This window comes from Rhinatrema bivittatum, chromosome 19, assembly GCF_901001135.1.
Source record: "Rhinatrema bivittatum chromosome 19, aRhiBiv1.1, whole genome shotgun sequence".
Lineage (NCBI taxonomy): Eukaryota > Metazoa > Chordata > Amphibia > Gymnophiona > Rhinatrematidae > Rhinatrema > Rhinatrema bivittatum.
In genome coordinates, this window is record NC_042633.1 from 42,226,741 (window position 1) to 42,247,010 (window position 20,270).

Sequence of the window (20,270 nt, forward strand, 5' to 3'; positions counted from 1 at the left end):
TGCCACGTGCAAAACCTCAGCCTGTGCACCACCGGGTACCTCTGGTAACACTGTGGACATGACGAGCAGCAGTAAAAGCAAGGACCCCCCCCAAGAGCACAAAATATTCAGAATGGCACCATCCCCGTCTCCCCTAGAGCTTCACCACTGAATCGGGGAATTAAGGCAAGGTGCCCGCAACTGACGTCTTCCAAATATCCCTCTCAAAACACCAGTTCTAGCAAAAATAAAATGTATTTATTTAAAGATGTAATTCAGCCAACAGTTACAACAAGCAAAATCGATAAGATCCCCCAGGACTTTATTTAGTTATTGTTCACATTTATATTTTATTCCCAGAGGACATAGTTCAGTGTTAATAAAAATTTCCTTCCCTAATGTAAAGTTCCCTCCAGTGCACCCACTCCTGCCATTCTGAATCTTCTAAGAAAATCAAAGGGGGTGTCACTGTGCTGATTGTCATCAGAAAACCCGCCATGCAGGTATCTATTGATTATACATAAAGCTTGAATACAGCACAGACAGCTGAAGAGCAGATCTTCATCAGAGCCCCATGCAGGCGTCACAATGATACACGTAAAGCATGAATACAGCACAGACAGCTGAAGAGCAGATCTTCATCAGAGCCCCATGCAGGCGTCACAATGATACACGTAAAGCATGAATACAGCACAGACAGCTGAAGAGCAGATCTTCATCAGAGCCCCATGCAAGTGTCACACTGATACACACAAAGCATGAATACAGCACAGACAGCTGAAGAGCAGATCTTCATCAGAGCCCCATGCAGGCATCACACTGATACACACAAAGCATGAATACAGCACAGACAGCTGAAGAGCAGATCTTCATCACAGCCCCATGCAGGCGTCACACTGATACACGTAAAGCATGAGTACAGCACAGACAGCTGAAGAGCAGATGTTCATCAGAGCCACATACAGGCGTCACACTGATACACGTAAAGCATGAGTACAGCACAGACAGCTGAAGAGCAGATGTTCATCAGAGCCCCATGCAAGTGTCACACTGATAGTATAAAGCATGAATACAGCACAGACAGCTGCAGAGCAGATCTTCATCAGAGCCCCATGCAGGCGTCACACTGATACACGTAAAGCATGAAAACAGCACAGACAGTGCACGCCTTCTAATTCCAAAGAAAGTGTAAAAATATGTGAAATCAAATATGAAGAAGAGAAGAGACACAGCAATCGGATCTGAAGTAGCATCGGTTGAAAGCAAGAGTGGATGTCGGGAATTCTTTGGTCAGCGCTGTCTCTTTTTAAGAGATTTTCTTCAGTTCATCGGAGCTTCCGTCCTGTTCCTGGCATGGGAGGGTAACCGCAGACCCTTCCCGGGGGGGGAGGGCACACGGGCATCGTCTCTCTCTCTCTCTCCCTTCCTTCCCACAAACAGCTGAGCCCGGCAGAAACTCGCTTCGGGAAAGATGATGGCGGGAAAAAAAAAATGTTTCAGAGGGGGATCTCCCAGCGTTGCCCCCGTCCAGTCCTGGGGACCCCCCTCAGCAAGCCTGGGCTGTGTGTGTGTGGGTGGATAACTCCAGGAGATATCAAGAAGATCCCTTTTAACTCTGCGGAGACCGGTTAGCCCTGCGCCCGGTCTCCCCCCTCCTGTCACCGGCGGGACGCCAGCGCCGGACCCTCCGCCGGGCGCTCCGTCTCCGTCCGATGCACGCTGCCCCCCGACTCGCTGCCCGGGCTCGCCGCTTCGCTGTAGCTGCCCGAGGTGGGCGAGGAGGAGGAGGAGGTGGCCGGCGGGCCCCGGGGGCTCCCCTGGCGGGGGTCTCCGGCGGACCCCGGCTCCCCCCCGCGCTGGTCCTCCAGCAGCCTGGCCAGGAAGGTGATGTACCTCATGGCCAGCCGCAGGATGTCGTTCTTGCTCAGCTTCTTGTCCGGCGGGTGGGTGGGGATGAGCCGGCGCAGGTCGGCGAAGGCGCCGTTCACGTTCTGCTGCCGCCAGCGCTCCCGGCTGTTGGTGAAGACCCTCCGGGCCAACTTCTGGGGCTGCCGGCCTGCGTGAGAGAGAGAGAGAGAGAGAAAAATCGGTAGCCAAACCTCAGGGGGGGTCGGAGAGGAAGCCGTATCGGGCGTCCGCGGAGGTCGGCGGGAAAAAAAAAAGGCGTTAATTATGCGGGGGGGGGGGGGGGGTTTGCTTCTTCCTCCTGGGCTCGTCCCACTGGATACCAGAACAGGACCTGACATGGGACCGGGCCGGCACTCACGGTTCATTAAAACGTTTTCATGCACATTATAAGATCCATCGTTCCCGAGAACGTTTTTATCGTCGGGGAGGATTTTTCTTGGTTCTCAGTGGTAATTCCCTTCCCCGTGTGCTCTCTTGCCCCGCTTTATTGGTGCTTTAGGTGTAACTTGTGCCAGTGCTTATAAGCGCCCCCCCCCCCTCTCCTTGCCAGATCCTGCCTTTCAATCCTTTTTTTTTTTTTTGGAACGGATGCCTTTCTGGCTTCCGTAGTCTCTTCTTGGGGAGGGGATTACGTTTTATCTGGGCTTCCAAGATGGGAGTCTTCCCCCTGCCTCAGGCAGACTTTCAAACCTCGTGACCGCTCCTTTTGCCTTCCTCCTCTCATTATGGTCCCCCCCCCCCCCCCCCCCGTGTTCTTGCAGTAGCTTTGCTAATCATTCTCCCCCCCCCCCCCCCCCCCGTGATTATCTGACCTTTAGTTGCATTGGGATCGCTACTGATTCACCCAATCAATATTGGGGGGGGGGGGGGGGTCGATTGAACTCTCTCTGGTTGTTCCCCTGCTCCCATGCTTGGCCGCCCGCCTGGTCATAGCTTTTCACAGAATCTGTTTCACCGTACTGGTCAAGGGGAGGGCAGTAGCCCCTGACTGCTAGGAACTCCCCCTCACACCTCCCTCCTCTCTCACTGCAGTAACACCTCACACCTCCCTCCTCTCTCACTGCAGCAACACCTCACACCTCCCTCCTCTCTCACTGCATTAACACCTCACACCTCCCTCCTCTCTCACTGCAGCAACACCTCACACCTCCCTCCTCTCTCACTGCAGCAACACCTCTCCTCGCCTCCCTCTCTCTCACTGCAGCAACACCTCTCCTCACCTCCCTCCTCTCTCACTGCAGCAACATCTCCCCTCACCTCCCTCCTCTCTCACTGCAGCAAAACCTCTCCTCACCTCCCTCTCTCTTACTGCAGCAACACCTCTCCTCACTCACTGCAGCAACACCTCTCCTCGCCTCCCTCCTCTCTCACTGCAGCAACATCTCTCCTCACCTCTCCTCCTCTCTCACTGCAGCAACATCTCTCCTCACCTCCCTCCTCTCTCACTGCAGCAACATCTCTCCTCACCTCCCTCCTCTCTCACTGCAGCAACACCTCTCCTCACCTCCCTCTCTCTTCCTGCAGCAACACCTCTCCTCACTCACTGCAGCAACACCTCTCCTCACCTCCCTCTCTCTCACTGCAGCAACACCTCTCCTCGCCTCCCTCTCTCTCACTGCAGCAACACCTCACCTCGCCTCCCTCTCTCTCACTGCAGCAACATCTCTCCTCACCTCCCTGTCTCTCACTGCAGCAACATCTCTCCTCAACTCCCTCCTCTCTCATTGCAGCAACACCTCTCCTCGCCTCCCTCTCTCTCACTGCAGCAACACCTCTCCTCGCCTCCCTCTCTCTCACTGCAGCAACATCTCTCCTCACCTCCCTCTCTCTCACTGCAGCAACATCTCTCCTCAACTCCCTCCTCTCTCACTGCAGCAACACCTCTCCTCGCCTCCCTCTCTCTCACTGCAGCAACACCACTCCTCGCCTCCCTCTCTCTCACTGCAGCAACATCTCTCCTCAACTCCCTCCTCTCTCATTGCAGCAACACCTCTCCTCGCCTCCCTCTCTCTCACTGCAGCAACATCTCTCCTCACCTCCCTCTCTCTCACTGCAGCAACATCTCTCCACACCTCCCTCTCCCTCACTGCAGCAACATCTCTCCTCACCTCCCTCTCTCTCACTGCAGCAACATCTCTCCACACCTCCCTCCTCTCTCACTGCAGCAACATCTCTCCTCAACTCCCTCCTCTCTCAATGCAGCAACATCTCTCCTCGCCTCCCTCTGTCTCACTACAGCAACATCTCTCCTCGCCTCCCTCCTTTCTCACTGCAGCAACATCTCTCCTCACCTCCCCTCCTCTCTCACTGCAGCAACATCTCCCCTCGCCTCCCCTCCTCTCTCACTGCAGCAACACCTCACACCTCCCTCCTCTCTCACTGCAGCAACATCTCTCCTCACTTCCCTCCCTCCCACTGCAGCAACACCTCACACCTCCCTCCTCTCTCACTGCAGCAACGTCTCTCCTCACTTCCCCTCCCTCCCACTGCAGCAACACCTCTCCTCACCTCCCTCTCTCTCACTGCAGCAACACCTCTCCTCGCCTCCCTCTCTCTCACTGCCGCAACATCTCTCCTTGCCTCCCTCTCTCTCACTGCAGTAACACCTCTCCTCGCCTCCCTCTCTCTCACTGCAGCAACACCTCTCCTCGCCTCCCTCTCTCTCACTGCAGCAACATCTCTCCTCGCCTCCCTCTCTCTCACTGCAGCAACATCTCTCCTCAACTCCCTCCTCTCTCATTGCAGCAACATCTCTCCTGGCCTCCCTCTCTCTCACTGCAGCAACACCTCTCCTCGCCTCCCTCTCTCTCACTGCAGCAACACCTCTCCTCGTCTCCCTCTCTCTCACTGCAGCAACATCTCTCCTCACCTCCCTCTCTCTCACTGCAGCAACATCTCTCCTCGCCTCCCTCTCTCTCACTGAGGCAACATCTCTCCACACCTCCCTCCTCTCTCACTGCAGCAATACATCTCTCCACACCTCCCTCCTCTCACTGCAGCATCTCTCCTCAACTCCCTCCTCTATCATTGCAGCAACATCTCCCCTCGCCTCCCTCTCTCTCACTGCAGCAACATCTCCCCTCGCCTCCCTCTCTCTCACTGCAGCAACATCTCTCCTTGCCTCCCCTCTCTCTCACTGCAGCAACATCTCTCCTCACCTCCCTCCTCTCTCACTGCAGCAACATCTCTCCTCACCTCCCTCTCTCTCACTGCAGCAACATCTCTCCTCACCTCCCTCTCTCTCACTGCAGTAACACCTCACTCCTCCTTCTCTCTCACTGCAGTAACACCTCACACCTTCCTCCCTCCCACTACAGCAACACCTCTTTCCTCCCTCTCTCTCACTGCAGTAACACCTCACACCTCCCTTCTCTCTCACTGCAGCAACACCTCTTTCCTCCCTCTCTCTCACTGCAGCAACACCTCACACCTCCCTTCTCTCTCACTGCAGCAACATCTCTCCTCACCTCCCTGTCTCTCACTGCAGCAACACCTCTTTCCTCCCTCTCTCTCACTGCAGCAACACCTCCCACCTCCCTCTCTCTCACTGCAGCAACATCTCTCCACACCTCCCTCTCTCTCACTGCAGCAACATCTCACACCTCCCTTCTCTCTCACTGCAGCAACATCTCTCCTCACCTCCCTGTCTCTCACTGCAGCAACACCTCATACCTCCCTCTCTCTCACTGCAGTAACACCTCACTCCTCCTTCTCTCTCACTGCAGTAACACCTCACACCTCCCTCCCTCCCACTACAGCAACACCTCGCACCTCCCTCTCTCTCACTGCAGTAACACCTCACACCTCCCTCTTGCTCACTGCAGCAACACCTCACACCTCGGACCTCCCTCTCTCTCACTGCAGTAACACCTCACACCTCCCTCTTGCTCACTGCAGCAACACCTCACACCTCGCACCTCCCTCTCTCTCACTGCAGCAACACCTCACACCTCCCTCTCTCTCACTGCAGCAACACCTCACACCTCCCTCTCTCTCACTGCAGTAACACCTCACACCTCCCTCTCTCTCACTGTAGCAACACCTCACACCTCCCTCTTTCTCACTGCAGCAACATCTCTCCTCACCTCCCTCCTCTCTCTGTCCTCTCACTGCAGGAACCCCTCACCTCACTGTCTTCTCTCTCCATCCCTCCCTCCCACTACAGCAACACCTTACACCTCCCTCTCTCTCACTACAGGAATACCTCCCCTCCCTCCCTGTTCTCTTACCACAGGAACCCCCTCACCTCACTGCCTCCCAGTATAGCAACACCTCACCTCAACTCCACCCCTTCCCCCTCCCCTCTTCTTCTAGGAACACCTTTCCTCACCTCCTCCCTCCCCTCTCACGACAGCAATACCTCGCCAATTCCTCCCTCCCACAGTGAGAGCCTGGCTTCAGTTTAGTACAATTCCTAATTCACCCCAATTTCACGTAACCTATCAAAGCAGTTTTCAATATGGTCCATAAGGAAGTACAATGTAAAAATATATATATATATTCAGATAATAAATACATCAACAGGCGAAGGAAATACAAAACACCAGCTAAAACAGAATCCCACTAACAATGAAATAACCCAAGCCTTTCGTGCCCTTCGAAGCTTTGGGCAATTCTTTTCCAAGCTCAGACCTGAAGCGATGCACCCCCAGGAGGCAGGCGCAGAGTAACTAAATGCTGTTTTTCTGGTTGTTTGAAGCCTAATAGTACATGGGGCCAGGACAACAAGGAAATCCTGTTGTGAAAGAGCAGAGGACACGCAACAGCATCAACAGGGCTGCCAAATATGTATTTATTTATTTAAGTCCCCATATAAATGGTACTTAAATTGTATATAGACTTTTGTAATTAGCCTGTTTCCGTTTAAATTTAATGTTTTTAATTTTCAATACTTTCTGCACTCTGTAATTACTCTCTCCCGCTCCCCCTCCCTGTTGATTGTATTTTCAGTCTATTACTTGCAATGTAAACCGGTAAGATGTTTGCATACTAATGCCGGTATATAAAAGCGTTAAATAAATAAATAAATAAATAAAATTCCTTACCTTCCCGGATCTCTGGCTCATAGTGGCTGGGTCTCCGTTTGAATCGATTTGGGAAGACAGCAAAAGTACCAGCGGGCCCCAGATATGCACTAGAGTGGAAGAGAACGTGTTAACTAAGACTCGTTTAAAAGGTGGATTTAAAAAAAAAAAAATAATAGCGCATGTAAAAATCAGTGCGCACACATGTAAATAAAATGTACTGGCATGCATGCATGTAAATAGCATGTACCAGCATGCACTCATGTAAATAGCATGTACCGGCATGCACGCATGTAAATAGCGTGTACCGGCATGCACACATGTAAATAGTGTGTACCAGCATGCACTCATGTAAATAGCATGTACCGGCATGCACGCATGTAAATAGCATGCCCACATGTAAATAGCGTGTACAGGCATGCACACATGTAAATAGCGTGTACCGGCATGCACACATGTAAATAGTGTGTACCGGCATGCACACATGTAAATAGCACGTACTCTACATGACCACTCCACCATCAATACAGTAAAACATGTCCGTAACTTAGGAGTCGTAGCGGATCCAAAATCAGAATTAAAATCCCACATTAAAAAAAACCCCTCATGTAATGTTCTTTCTTTAATATCAGATTATTAAAACGCCTGGAACCTCTGCTGGGACCCTGCTGACTTTCCTACCCCAGTCCAGTCGTTGGTTCTCTCTAGCATGGGCTCTTTGTATTTTTGAACTTAGATTATAAAAATGTTACGGACATGTTTTACTATATAAATAAATTTCAGTTTATCTGGACAAGTTCCGATTTATCTGTCTAAATGCTGCTTAACCAGATTCGTCTTCAAATGCTACTAATCTGGCTAAGTCTAATAGCCCTAGAAATGTAAAAAGTGCTGCTGATCCTGATAAGTAAGGTACATGGATAAGTCTCAAATAGAGCTACGTATCCAGGTAAGTAGCAGACTTCTCCATCTCTCTTACGTATCCAGGGAAGTAGCAGATTTCTCCATCTCTCTTACTTATCCAGGTAAGTAGCAGATTTCTCCATCTCTCTTACGTATCCAGGTAAGTAGCAGACTTCTCCATCTCTCTTACGTATCCAGGTAAGTAGCAGATTTCTCCATCTCTCTTACGTATCCAGGTAAGTAGCAGACTTCTCCATCTCTCTTACGTATCCAGGGAAGTAGCAGATTTCTCCATCTCTCTTACTTATCCAGGTAAGTAGCAGATTTCTCCATCTCTCTTACATATCCAGGTAAGTAGCAGACTTCTCCATCTCTCTTACGTATCCAGGTAAGTAGCAGATTTCTCCATCTCTCTTACATATCCAGGTAAGTAGCAGACTTCTCCATCTCTCTTACGTATCCAGGTAAGTAGCAGATTTCTCCATCTCTCTTACTTATCCAGGGAAGTAGCAAACTTCTCCATCTCTTACTTATCCAGGGAAGTAGCAAACTTCTCCATCTCTCTTACCTATCCAGGTAAGTAGCAGACTTCTCCATCTATCTTACTTATCCAGGTAAGTAGCAGACTTCTCCATCTATCTTATGTATCCAGGTAAGCAGCAAACTTCTCCATCTCTCTTACTTATCCAGGGAAGTAGCAGACTTCTCCATCTATCTTACGTATCCTGATAAGTAGCAGATTCTCCATCTCTCTTACTTATCCAGGTAAGTAGCAGATTCTCCATCTCTTTTACGTATCCAGGTAAGTAGCAGACTTCTCCATCTATCTTACATATCCAGGTAAGTAGCAAACTTCTCCATCTCTCTTTCTTATCCAGGTAAGTAGCAGACTTCTCCATCTCTGTTATGTATCCAGGTAAGTAGCAGACTTCTCCATCTTATGTTCTTATGTTCTTAGACTTCTCCATCTCTCTTACTTATCCAGGTACGTAGCAGACTTCTCCATCTCTGTTATATATCCAGGTAAGTAGCAGACTTCTCCATCTTATGTTCTTAGACTTCTCCATCTCTCTTACTTATCCAGGTACGTAGCAGACTTCTCCATTCTCTTATCCAGGTAAGTAGCAGACTTCTCCGTCTCTTTTACTTATCCAGGTAAGTAGCAAATTTCTCCATCTCTCTTACTTATCCAGGTAAGTAGTAGACTTCTTCATCTTATGTTCTTATGTTCTTAGACTTCTCCATCTCTTTTACTTATCCAGATAAGTAGCAGACTTCTCCATCTCTCTTACGTATCCAGGTAAGTAGACTTCTCCATCTCTTTTACATATCCAGGTAAGTAGCAAATTTCTCCATCTCTCATACTTATCCTGGTAAGTAGCAGACTTCTCCATCTTATGTTCTTATGTTCTTAGACTTCTCCATCTCTCTTACTTATCCAGGTAAGTAGCAGACTTCTCCATTCTCTTACTTATCCAGGTAAGTAGCAGACTTCTCCATCTCTTTTACTTATCCAGGTAAGTAGCAAATTTCTCCATCTCTCTTACTTATCCTGGTAAGTAGCAGAATTCTCCATCTTATGTTCTTATGTTCTTAGACTTCTCCATCTCTCTTACATATCCAGGTACGTAGCAGACTTCTCCATTCTCTTACTTATCCAGGTAAGTAGCAGACTTCTCCATCTCTTTTACTTATCCTGGTAAGTAGCAGAATTCTCCATCTTATGTTCTTATGTTCTTAGACTTCTCCATCTCTCTTACATATCCAGGTACGTAGCAAATTTCTCCATCTCTCTTACTTATCCAGGTAAGTAGTAGACTTCTCCATCTTATGTTCTTATGTTCTTAGACTTCTCCATCTCTTTTACTTATCCAGATAAGTAGCAGACTTCTCCATCTCTCTTACGTATCCAGGTAAGTAGCAAATTTCTCCATCTCTCTTACTTATCCTGGTAAGTAGCAGACTTCTCCATCTTATGTTCTTATGTTCTTAGACTTCTCCATCTCTCTTACTTATCCAGGTAAGTAGCAGACTTCTCCATCTTTCTTACGTATCCAGGTAAGTAGCAGACTTCTCCATCTTATGCTCTTATGTTCTTAGACTTCTCCATCTCTTTTACTTATCCAGATAAGTAGCAGACTTCTCCATCTCTCTTACGTATCCAGGTAAGTAGACTTCTCCATCTCTTTTACATATCCAGGTAAGTAGCAAATTTCTCCATCTCTCATACTTATCCTGGTAAGTAGCAGACTTCTCCATCTTATGTTCTTATGTTCTTAGACTTCTCCATCTCTCTTACTTATCCAGGTAAGTAGCAGACTTCTCCATCTCTTTTACTTATCCAGGTAAGTAGCAAATTTCTCCATCTCTCTTACTTATCCTGGTAAGTAGCAGAATTCTCCATCTTATGTTCTTATGTTCTTAGACTTCTCCATCTCTCTTACATATCCAGGTACGTAGCAGACTTCTCCATTCTCTTACTTATCCAGGTAAGTAGCAGACTTCTCCATCTCTTTTACTTATCCTGGTAAGTAGCAGAATTCTCCATCTTATGTTCTTATGTTCTTAGACTTCTCCTTCTCTCTTACATATCCAGGTACGTAGCAAATTTCTCCATCTCTCTTACTTATCCAGGTAAGTAGTAGACTTCTCCATCTTATGTTCTTATGTTCTTAGACTTCTCCATCTCTTTTACTTATCCAGATAAGTAGCAGACTTCTCCATCTCTCTTACGTATCCAGGTAAGGAGCAAATTTCTCCATCTCTCTTACTTATCCTGGTAAGTAGCAGACTTCTCCATCTTATGTTCTTATGTTCTTAGACTTCTCCATCTCTCTTACTTATCCAGGTAAGTAGCAGACTTCTCCATCTTTCTTACGTATCCAGGTAAGTAGCAGACTTCTCCATCTTATGCTCTTATGTTCTTAGACTTCTCCATCTCTTTTTCAAATCCAGGTAAGTAGCAATTTTCTCCATCTCTCTTACTTATCCTGGAAAGTAGCAGACTTCTCCATCTTATGTTCTTAGACTTCTCCATCTCTCTTACTTATCCAGGTAAGTAGCAGACTTCTCCATCTCTCTTACGTATCCAGGTAAGTAGCAGACTTCTCCATCTCTCTTACTTATCCAGGTAAGTGGCAGACTTCTCCATCTCTCTTACTTATCCAGGTAAGTGGCAGACTTCTCCATCTCTCTTACTTATCCTGGTAAGTGGCAGACTTCTCCATCTCTCTTACTTATCCTGGTAAGTAGCAGACTTCTCCATCTCTCTTACTTATCCAGGTAAGTAGCAGACTTCTCCATCTCTCTTACGTATCCTGATGAGTGCAATATGTATTCACGTGTTGATGGTTTTTTTTTACATGTGCATGCATGGTGCAGGGTACATTTACACGTACTTTATGAGCTGCACAGGTTATAAAATATAGAAGTAGATTTTCGCCTGTAGGTATCTGAAAGTTATCCTTCCTGCATGGAACAAACATTCATTCATCAATCAACCAATTTACACCTCCAGTAAGTTAAGCCTGGGGCCACATGGGGGCTGCTCAGGGCCTCTCGGTGGCAGTCACTTCCAGGTTAAAGGGCCACTTGGAACCCCCCTTAGGGTCCCTCAGAAGTAGCCATCTGCAGGTTCTACGGCCACAAGGGCCAGTTCAGGACTCTTGGTGACTCTTATGGCTCAATCAGCACCTTTGGACTGGGAGAGGTGAATGAGTGGCCCGTAGGCGCATTGCCGGGGGACTCACCTGTTTAAGAAGTGATGGTGCGCGGAGAGGAAAGATCCGGGAAGCCCCGAGAGGACCAGGGGAGGTGAAGGCACCACCCTCAGCTGCACCAGGGAGGGGATAGGGTGCAGCGCCATCAGTTCGGTGGTGGGAACCCCCGCGGGGGCTGCCGGCCCCCCCTTCCCGGGGGGTCTCCTGTGCCCCAGGCTGATGACCGGCACGTCGAGGAGGGGGGGGCTGGCCGCCGGGCGGGGGGCTGTTCCCGCAGAGACCGGGCAGGCCTGGTGGTCCCCGGGCGACCCGGGCTCCCCGCCCGCCGCCTCCTCACCCCCCTCGTCGGCGGAGCGGCTGCCGCTGGGCGTGGGCGAGGCGGGTGCGGCGGGGCTTCCGGCCGCCCGGTCCCCCGACCTCTCCGTCATCTCAGCCAGGGCGTCGTCCCCTCCATCTTCCGCCGGAGACGTCACAGCGAGGAAGGAGAAGAGGTGGGCTTCGCGGCCATCTCTCACCTGCAGGGGGAGGAGGAGAAAACATCCAGGAGTGAGAGGAGCTGCCACCGCGCCTCACAGCTTCACAGGATTCGCCAAGGTAAGACACGCAGAGGAGTCAGAATGAAGTGAGGGATTAGTTGCGTTGCCCTATGGTTTATATCAATTTCATTCAAGAAAGGATTGAAAAGCCGGGCAGAAAGAGATTATATTCCAAGTACTGATGCCCCTTCACCCCCTTCCCCCCACCACAGGGCTCTGCCAGTGCCCCCCCCCCCCCTCTTGTCCTGTAGGACATTTTAAGCTCTCTCTGTGGTTAAAGGGCTTCTGCTTTTCAGTAGCCTCACCCTCTGCCGGTGTAAGAGCTCCTCTGCAGGGCCTTCACCTCCCACTTCCCGTTTTTCCTCCCCCTGTGCATCGATTCTGTGCTCTCCTCAACTGCCGCACTCGCACTGCCCCACAAAAAAACAGAAAGTGCACTCGTTTAAAGGAGACCTGCCTCTTCCTCAGGCTGGGATCGGTTTGTACGCAGTGGTAAAGGAGACCTGCCTCTTCCTCAGGCTGGGATCAGTGTGTATGCAGTGGTAAAGGAGACCTGCCTCTTCCTCAGGCTGGGATCAGTGTGTATGCAGTGGTAAAGGAGACCTGCCTCTTCCTCAGGCTGGGATCAGTGTGTATGCAGTGGTAAAGGAGACCTGCCTCTTCCTCAGGCTGGGATCAGTGTGTATGCAGTGGTAAAGGAGACCTTCCAGTGTGTATACAGTGGTAAAGGAGACATGACTCTTCCTGTCTGGGGTCAGTGTGTATGCAGTGGTAAAGGAGACCTGCCTCTTCCTCAGGCTGGGATCAGTGTGTATGCAGTGGTAAAGGAGACCTGCCTCTTCCTCAGGCTGGGATCAGTGTGTATGCAGTGGTAAAGGAGACCTTCCAGTGTGTATACAGTGGTAAAGGAGACATGACTCTTCCTGTCTGGGGTCAGTGTGTATGCAGTGGTAAAGGAGACCTGCCTCTTCCTGTCTGGGATGTGTGTATGCAGTGGTAAAGGAGACCTGCCTCTTCCTCAGGCTGGGATCAGTGTGTATGCACTGGTAAAGGAGACCTGCCTCTTCCTGTCTGGGATGTGTGTATGCAGTGGTAAAGGAGACCTGCCTTAAAGGGGACCTTCCAGTGTGTATACAGTGGTAAAGGAGACCTGCTTCTTCCTGTCTGGGATCAGTGTGTATACTGTGGTAAAGGAGACCTGCCTTAAAGGAGACCTACCAGTGTGTATGCAGTGGTAAAGGAGACCTGCCTTTTCTTCGGGCTGGGATCAGTGTGTATGCAGTGGTAAAGGAGACCTGCCTCTTCCTCAGGTTGGGATCAGTGTGTATGCAGTGGTAAAGGAGACCTGTCTTACAGGAGACCTACCAGTGTGTATACAGTGGTAAAGGAGACTAGCCTGGGACCAGTGTGTATGCAACGATAAAGGAGACCTTCCAGTGTGCACACAGTGATAAAGGAGACCTGCGTTTTTCCTCTATGCCTTTCGCAATGCTAAAGGAGACCTGCCCTTTCTTCAGGCTGAGATTAGTGTGATTGTGGTTGGTAAAGGACACCCGCCTTTTCCTCAGGCATTTATCATGGTCACACAGAGAATATGTATCCCAATCTTAAAACAAAACATGTACTCTCCGTCCTTATGGAGAAAATAACACTGTTCATTCTCAGTGAGTTTACACACCAGTTCACACGGAGGGAGGCATTTCGGTTACCGATGATTGTTAATGGCCATCGATGTCACGCGCATGTCTCTGTCAAGAAATCCGGGGAATTATCCGTTTTATTTGTTTTTCGGTTGGTTTTTTTTAGCAGTTTGCGATGCATTTCTGTGCATGTGTTCTGGAGAGGCGCTGGTATTCTCCTGAAGTGAGATACCATTATGTCATCGGTGACATCACTGTTAAAATGGCTGCCCCCATGCTCAGCAGCTTTAGATAGGAAATCCTCAGACACTGCCTCGGAAACGCGTTATATTTGTCCCTTGCACGGCCTCGGCACTGTTGTTTCACTGTGCGCCTGCAGCCAAGCAATGGCACTTCCTTATGGGCCAGAAGCAAATGATTTCTGTTCAGTTTGGGACTGGCAGTTTCCTCCAGCTTAAAAAAAAAAAAGGGTCCCAACCATTTCCAGCTGGTTCGACTGGGTAGGCATTAATTTCTCTAGGCACCGGGAAAGTGCACAGAAAAGCAGTAAAAACTGCTTTTCTGTGCACCCTCCGACTTAATATCATGGCGATATATTCTATATATATTCTATATATTCTATAGATTGTAAGGTTCATGAGGCAGAGACTGTAATATCATGGCGATATTAAGTCGGAGGTCCCAAAAGTAAAAAAAAAATTTTGAAATAGCCCCGCGGCTCGCGGGTTGAAAACCGGACACTCAATTTTGCCGGCGTCCGGTTTCCGAGCCCGTGGCTGTCAGCGGGGCTCGAGAACCGACGCCGGCAAAATTGAGCGGCGGCTGTCAAACCCGCTGACGGCCGCCGCTCCTGTCCAAAAAGGAGGCGCTAGGGACGCGCTACTGCCCCTAGCGCCTCCTTTTACCGCGGGCCCTCATTTAAATACTGAGTCGCGCGCCCGGGAGAGTGGCCTGGGCGCTCGCCGGCTCTCCCGCGACTTTTACTGAATCGGCCTGAGCGTGCACGGAAAAGCTTTCCCCACACGCGAGACGCTTCCCGCCAGTGCGAGGATGGGGATCTGGCGCTTTCTTTTACGTGCACAGCCACCCCCTTAGCGATTTTCCGAAACCAATTAATGCACACAAGCCAGGGCTTTACTCGCAGAAGCCGCTCTGAAAATCAAATTATTTCATCTTTTAAAACTGTTTTGCTCTATGAATTGGAATGATTTTCCATCTGATTTATTATGTTGGCGGTGTATTTATTTTATGATTTGCAGGTTGCTTTGAACAGTTTTTGGGATGGCGGCTAAATTACATTTGAAATATAAACAAATAAATGAACAGAGCCTTAAGGGGCAAAGAGCTGGGTGAGACTCTGGCAGAAAGTCCATGGTGGTGCTTCTGTTTAAACTGGTTTACAAGGTCATTTATAAAACAAAAAAGGGGAAAGGTTTAACAGAGATAGAGACTGTTTGCAAAGCTTGCTGCATAATAAAGACATATATATTATATGGATTGTAGGGTTCTCGAGGCAGAAACTGTCTTTGTAAAGCATCACTGCATAATAATTCTATATATTCTATAGATTGTAAGGTTCATGAGGCAGAGACTGTAAAGCACGCTGCATAATAATTCTATATATTCTATAGATTGTAAGGTTCATGAGGCAGAGACTTTGTAAAGCATCACTGCATAATAATTCTATATATTCTATAGATTGTAAGGTTCACGAGGCAGAGACTGTTTGTAAAGCATCACTGCATAATAATTCTATATATTTTATAGATTGTAAGGTTCATGAGGCAGAGACTGTAAAGCACGCTGCATAATAATTCTATATATTCTATAGATTGTAAGGTTCATGAGGCAGAGACTTTGTAAAGCATCACTGCATAATAATTCTATATATTCTATAGATTGTAAGGTTCACGAGGCAGAGACTGTTTGTAAAGCATCACTGCATAATAATTCTATATATTTTATAGATTGTAAGGTTCATGAGGCAGAGACTGTAAAGCACGCTGCATAATAATTCTATATATTCTATAGATTGTAAGGTTCATGAGGCAGAGACTTTGTAAAGCATCACTGCATAATAATTCTATATATTCTATAGATTGTAAGGTTCATGAGGCAGAGACTGTTTGTAAAGCACGCTGCATAATAATTCTATATATTCTATAGTTTGTAAGGTTCATGAGGCAGAGACTGTTTGTAAAGCATCACTGCATAATAATTCTATATATTCTATAGTTTGTGAGGTTCATGAGGCAGAGACTGTTTGTAAAGCACGCTGCATAATAATTCTATATATTCTATAGTTTGTGAGGTTCATGAGGTAGAGATTGGAAAGCACGCTGCATAATAATTCTATATATTCTATAGTTTGTGAGGTTCATGAGGCAGAGACTGTTTGTAAAGCATCACTGCATAATAATTCTATATATTTTATAGATTGTAAGGTTCATGAAGTAGAGGCTGTTTGTCAAGCATCACTGCATAATAATTCTATATATTTTATAGATTGTAAGGTTCACGAGGCAGAGATTGTTTGTAAAGCATCACTGCATAATAATTCTATATATTTTATAGATTGTAAGGTTCACGAGGCAGAGATTGTTTGTAAAGCATCACTGCATAATAATTCTATATATTTTATAGATTGTAAGGTTCACGAGGCAGAGACTGTTTGTAAAGCATCACTGCATAATAATTCTATATATTCTATAGTTTGTGAGGTTCATGAGGTAGAGACTATCTGTAAAGCATGCTGCATAATAATTCTATATATTCTATAGTTTGTAAGGTTCATGAGATAGAGACTGTAAAGTGCAATGTATAATAAATCTATAAATGGTATGGATTGTAAGGTTCACGAGGCAGAGACTGTTTGTAAAGCACACTGCATAATAATTCTATATATTCTATAGTTTGTGAGGTTCATGAGGTAGAGACTGTTTGTAAAGCATGCTGCATAATAATTCTATATATTCTATGGATTATAAGGTTCACAAGGCAGAGAGTGTCTGTTAGTAAAGCACACTGCGTAATAATTCTATATATTTTATGGATTATACGGTTCACAAGGCAGAGCCTGTCTGTTTGTAAAGTGCACTCTGTAATCATTCTATGTGTTCCATAGATTGCAAGGTTCACGAGGCAGAGACTGTCTGTTTGTAAAGCACGCCATGTAATAATTCTATATTTACTTATTTTATTTATGTATTTATTTAACATGTTTTGTATACCGTCATTCGGTTTCGCCATCAGAATGGTTTACATTGCTCGTGAAATAATCTTGGTTACAACAATCAGCACGGCAAAAATCATCTGGATGGAAAGGTTTTGGGGTTTGTTTGTTGAACACTTTTACAATAATTATTACATATTAACAATTTATATGTTCTATGGCTTGTAAGTTCACGAGGGAGAGACTGTCTGTTTCCTAAGCACACCATACAATAATTCTATATATTCCATAGACTGTAAGGTTCATGAGGTAGAGATTGTTTGAAAAAAGGGTGCTGTATAATAATTCTATATATTCTATGGATTGTAAGGTACTCAAGGTAGAGGCTGTTTGTAAAATGTGCTGTATAATAATTCTATATATTCTATGGATTGTAAGGTTCATGAGGCAGAGACTTTCTGTCTGTAAAACACGCCATGTAATAATTGTATATATCCTAAGGATATTATTATTATGTGCAATAATTTTGTGTTTGTGAGTGGTTGTGAATGAGTGGTGAAATGTGTGGAGTTTGTGGTGATATATCAATTGTGATATTTTAGAATTTTGTTACAATAAATAATCAAATTGTTAACAGGTATATGATGTGTGGTTTGTAAAGCATGCCATGCAATAATTCTATATAATCCATAGATTGTAAGGTTCATGAGGTAGAAATTGTTTGTAAAGTGTGCTGCATAATAATTCTATATATTCTATGGATTGTAAGGACTCAAGGTCGAGGCTGTTTGTAAAGTGTGCTGCATAATAATTCTATATATTCTATGGATTGTAAGGTACTCGAGGTCGAGGCTGTTTGTAAAGTGTGTTGCATAATAATTCTATATATTCTATGGATTGTAAGGTACTCGAGGTCGAGGCTGTTTGTAAAGTGTGCTGCATAATAATTCTATATATTCTATGGATTGTAAGGTTCACGAGGCAGAGACTGTTTGTAAAGTGTGCTGCATAATAATTCTATATATTCTATGGATTGTAAGGTACTCAAGGTAGAGGCTGTTTGTAAAGTGTGCTGCATAATAATTCTATATATTCTATGGATTGTAAGGTACTCAAGGTAGAGGCTGTTTGTAAAGTGTGCTGCATAATAATTCTATATATTCTATGGATTGTAAGGTTCACGAGGCAGAGACTGTCTGTTTGTAAAGTGTGCTGCATAATAATTCTATATATTCTATGGATTGTAAGGTACTCGAGGTAGAGGCTGTTTGTAAAGTGTGCTGCATAATAATTCTATATATTCTATGGATTGTAAGGTTCACGAGGCAGAGACTGTCTGTTTGTAAAGTGTGCTGCATAATAATTCTATATATTCTATGGATTGTAAGGTACTCGAGGTAGAGGCTGTTTGTAAAGTGTGCTGCATAATAATTCTATATATTCTATGGATTGTAAGGTTCACGAGGTCGAGGCTGTTTGTAAAGTGTGCTGCATAATAATTCTATATATTCTATGGATTGTAAGGTACTCAAGGTAGAGGCTGTTTGTAAAGTGTGCTGCATAATAATTCTATATATTCTATGGATTGTAAGGTACTCGAGGTCGAGGCTGTTTGTAAAGTGTGCTGCATAATAATTCTATATATTCTATGGATTGTAAGGTTCACGAGGCAGAGACTGTCTGTTTGTAAAGCACGCTGTGTAATTCTATATATTCAGCTTCATAAGATTAGAATTTTTATTTGGGTGTCCCCGTGTCTCTTTTTTTTTTTTTTTGGCTTCTCAGAGTCCAGAAATGGATCTAGGACGGTGATGCTGGTGGTCCCCAGTGGTCCCATGTGCTAGCTGCGGGGACAGATTAACCTAGAAGCCCTTACGCTTCTGCAACCTTGATATTTCGCTTTCGAAGAGCCGGGAGACGGAAACGGCCAGGTACCGTCGCATATTTTCTTTCATAGCTCAGGAGTTGGTTGGGGGAAGGCGTATTCCTTTATTCCAGAGCATTTGCGTGCTTAAAACTGGGTTTTATGTGTGTGAATACACTTGTCCTGCGCTTTAATATCTGCCATTGAATTGTCCATAGGTTTCACCCACGTTAAGTGCACTTACTTTTGAAAATTGCTAGGACGGTATGTTACATTTACACGCCTAACTCCTTTGAAAATTCACCTGTTACCGTACACCGCGCCATTGAATGGGTTGGGGTTTTTTGGTTTTTTAAAATTATTCACCGCTTTAGGTGGCTTTTTACCAGGGAAGCAGTATACATTTATTTTTTATTTTCCCAAATTTTTAATTGTCTCTGTGATTTCCCAGAAGAGGAAGGGAAACCTTCAAAGGCAGCAAAGTAAAAAGCGAGAGTCCTTCCTGCGTGCAATGGGCACAGCTTCCAGCCCCCGACACCCACCCTCACCCTTCTCCTGCCTGGAGGTGCAGAAGGAGAGCAGAACAGAAATAGAAATAGAAATATATTTTGCCCGACCTCGCAAAGAAAGACGACTGGACCGATGCAAGACCAGTAATGCTGCGTGCACACAGGGAGAGTCCAGCAAAAGGCAGGAGTCCTAAGCCCCTCCTCGGCTCTGGACACATGGGGGGGTGAGCACGTTCTGCGATGCACAGGCAGAGAGATCTGGGACTCCCTGGGCTCGCCCATGGCTTAAGGGCAGTGAGGAGGGAAGGCACGGAAAAGCTTACCCCAGCACCCTTACCCGACCTGGCACGGCGCTGCCGCGGAGCTGCTCCATGGTTGCCTTCTATTCCCATCCGCTTGTCTGCCACTTGCCCCCGTAGCGCGCACAGGCGGCGAGGCGGAGAGTCTGGAGGGGAGGGGGAGGGGAGGGGGAGAGAGGCTGCTCCCTCCGATTGTGAAAGATTTCCTCCCTGCCCGGCCAGAGGATGCTCTGCTGCCGCCGATAAGCCCGCCCGGGCCGCCTGGCCAGCGCTGATAAGGAAGCCCTCAGCGGACCCAGCCTTACAGCAGGGACTTGGAAAAGGAACAAGAGGAAGCCGACACTTGATTGGAATAACACAACTGGCAGAGGCGAATGCAGCCCTGCAGCCAGGGACGAGGTGCTTAAAGGCACAGATCAGGGCAGCGAGGCATGCTTACCGCAGCAAAGCACAGCCCTGCCCATGCACCTCACTCCTGCCCCGCAGCACCCCCTGCTATTCCAGTACTGAGACCCTCACACACAGCTCTGCCAATGCACCTCGCTCCTGCCCTGCAGCACCCCCTGCTATTCCAGTACTGAGACCCTCACACACAGCTCTGCCAATGCACCTCACTCCTGCACTGCAGCACCACCTGCTATTCCAGTACTGAGACCCTCACACACAGCTCTGCCAATGCACCGCACTCCTACCCTGCAGCACCTCCTGCTATTCCAG

At 47.1% G+C, this 20,270-nt stretch overlaps 2 protein-coding genes across 3 annotated transcripts in view; one reads left to right on the forward strand and one right to left on the reverse strand.

The window, feature by feature from the left end:
- Positions 1-999: 999 nt before the first annotated feature.
- Positions 1,000-19,721, reverse strand: LOC115080713 (protein lyl-1-like). 2 transcript variants are annotated; one of them, XM_029585080.1, is made up of 4 exons: positions 19,578-19,721; positions 11,564-12,048; positions 6,933-7,021; positions 1,000-2,035 (listed from the first exon to the last, which is right to left on the reverse strand). In XM_029585080.1, the coding sequence occupies exons 1-4, from the start codon at positions 19,644-19,646 to the stop codon at positions 1,638-1,640; spliced, it is 1,041 nt and encodes a 346-aa protein (XP_029440940.1). In that variant the 5' UTR covers positions 19,647-19,721; the 3' UTR covers positions 1,000-1,637. The 2 variants fall into 2 exon arrangements, with proteins under 2 accessions (XP_029440940.1, XP_029440941.1); XM_029585081.1 differs by having other exon boundaries at positions 19,592-19,708.
- Positions 18,713-20,270, forward strand: part of ACP5 (acid phosphatase 5, tartrate resistant) — a 30,146-nt gene continuing 28,588 nt past the window's right edge. Inside the window, exon 1 of the mRNA XM_029585085.1 lies at positions 18,713-18,812. The gene's annotated coding sequence lies outside the window, so the exon portion shown is untranslated. The remainder of the gene's footprint in view (positions 18,813-20,270) is intronic.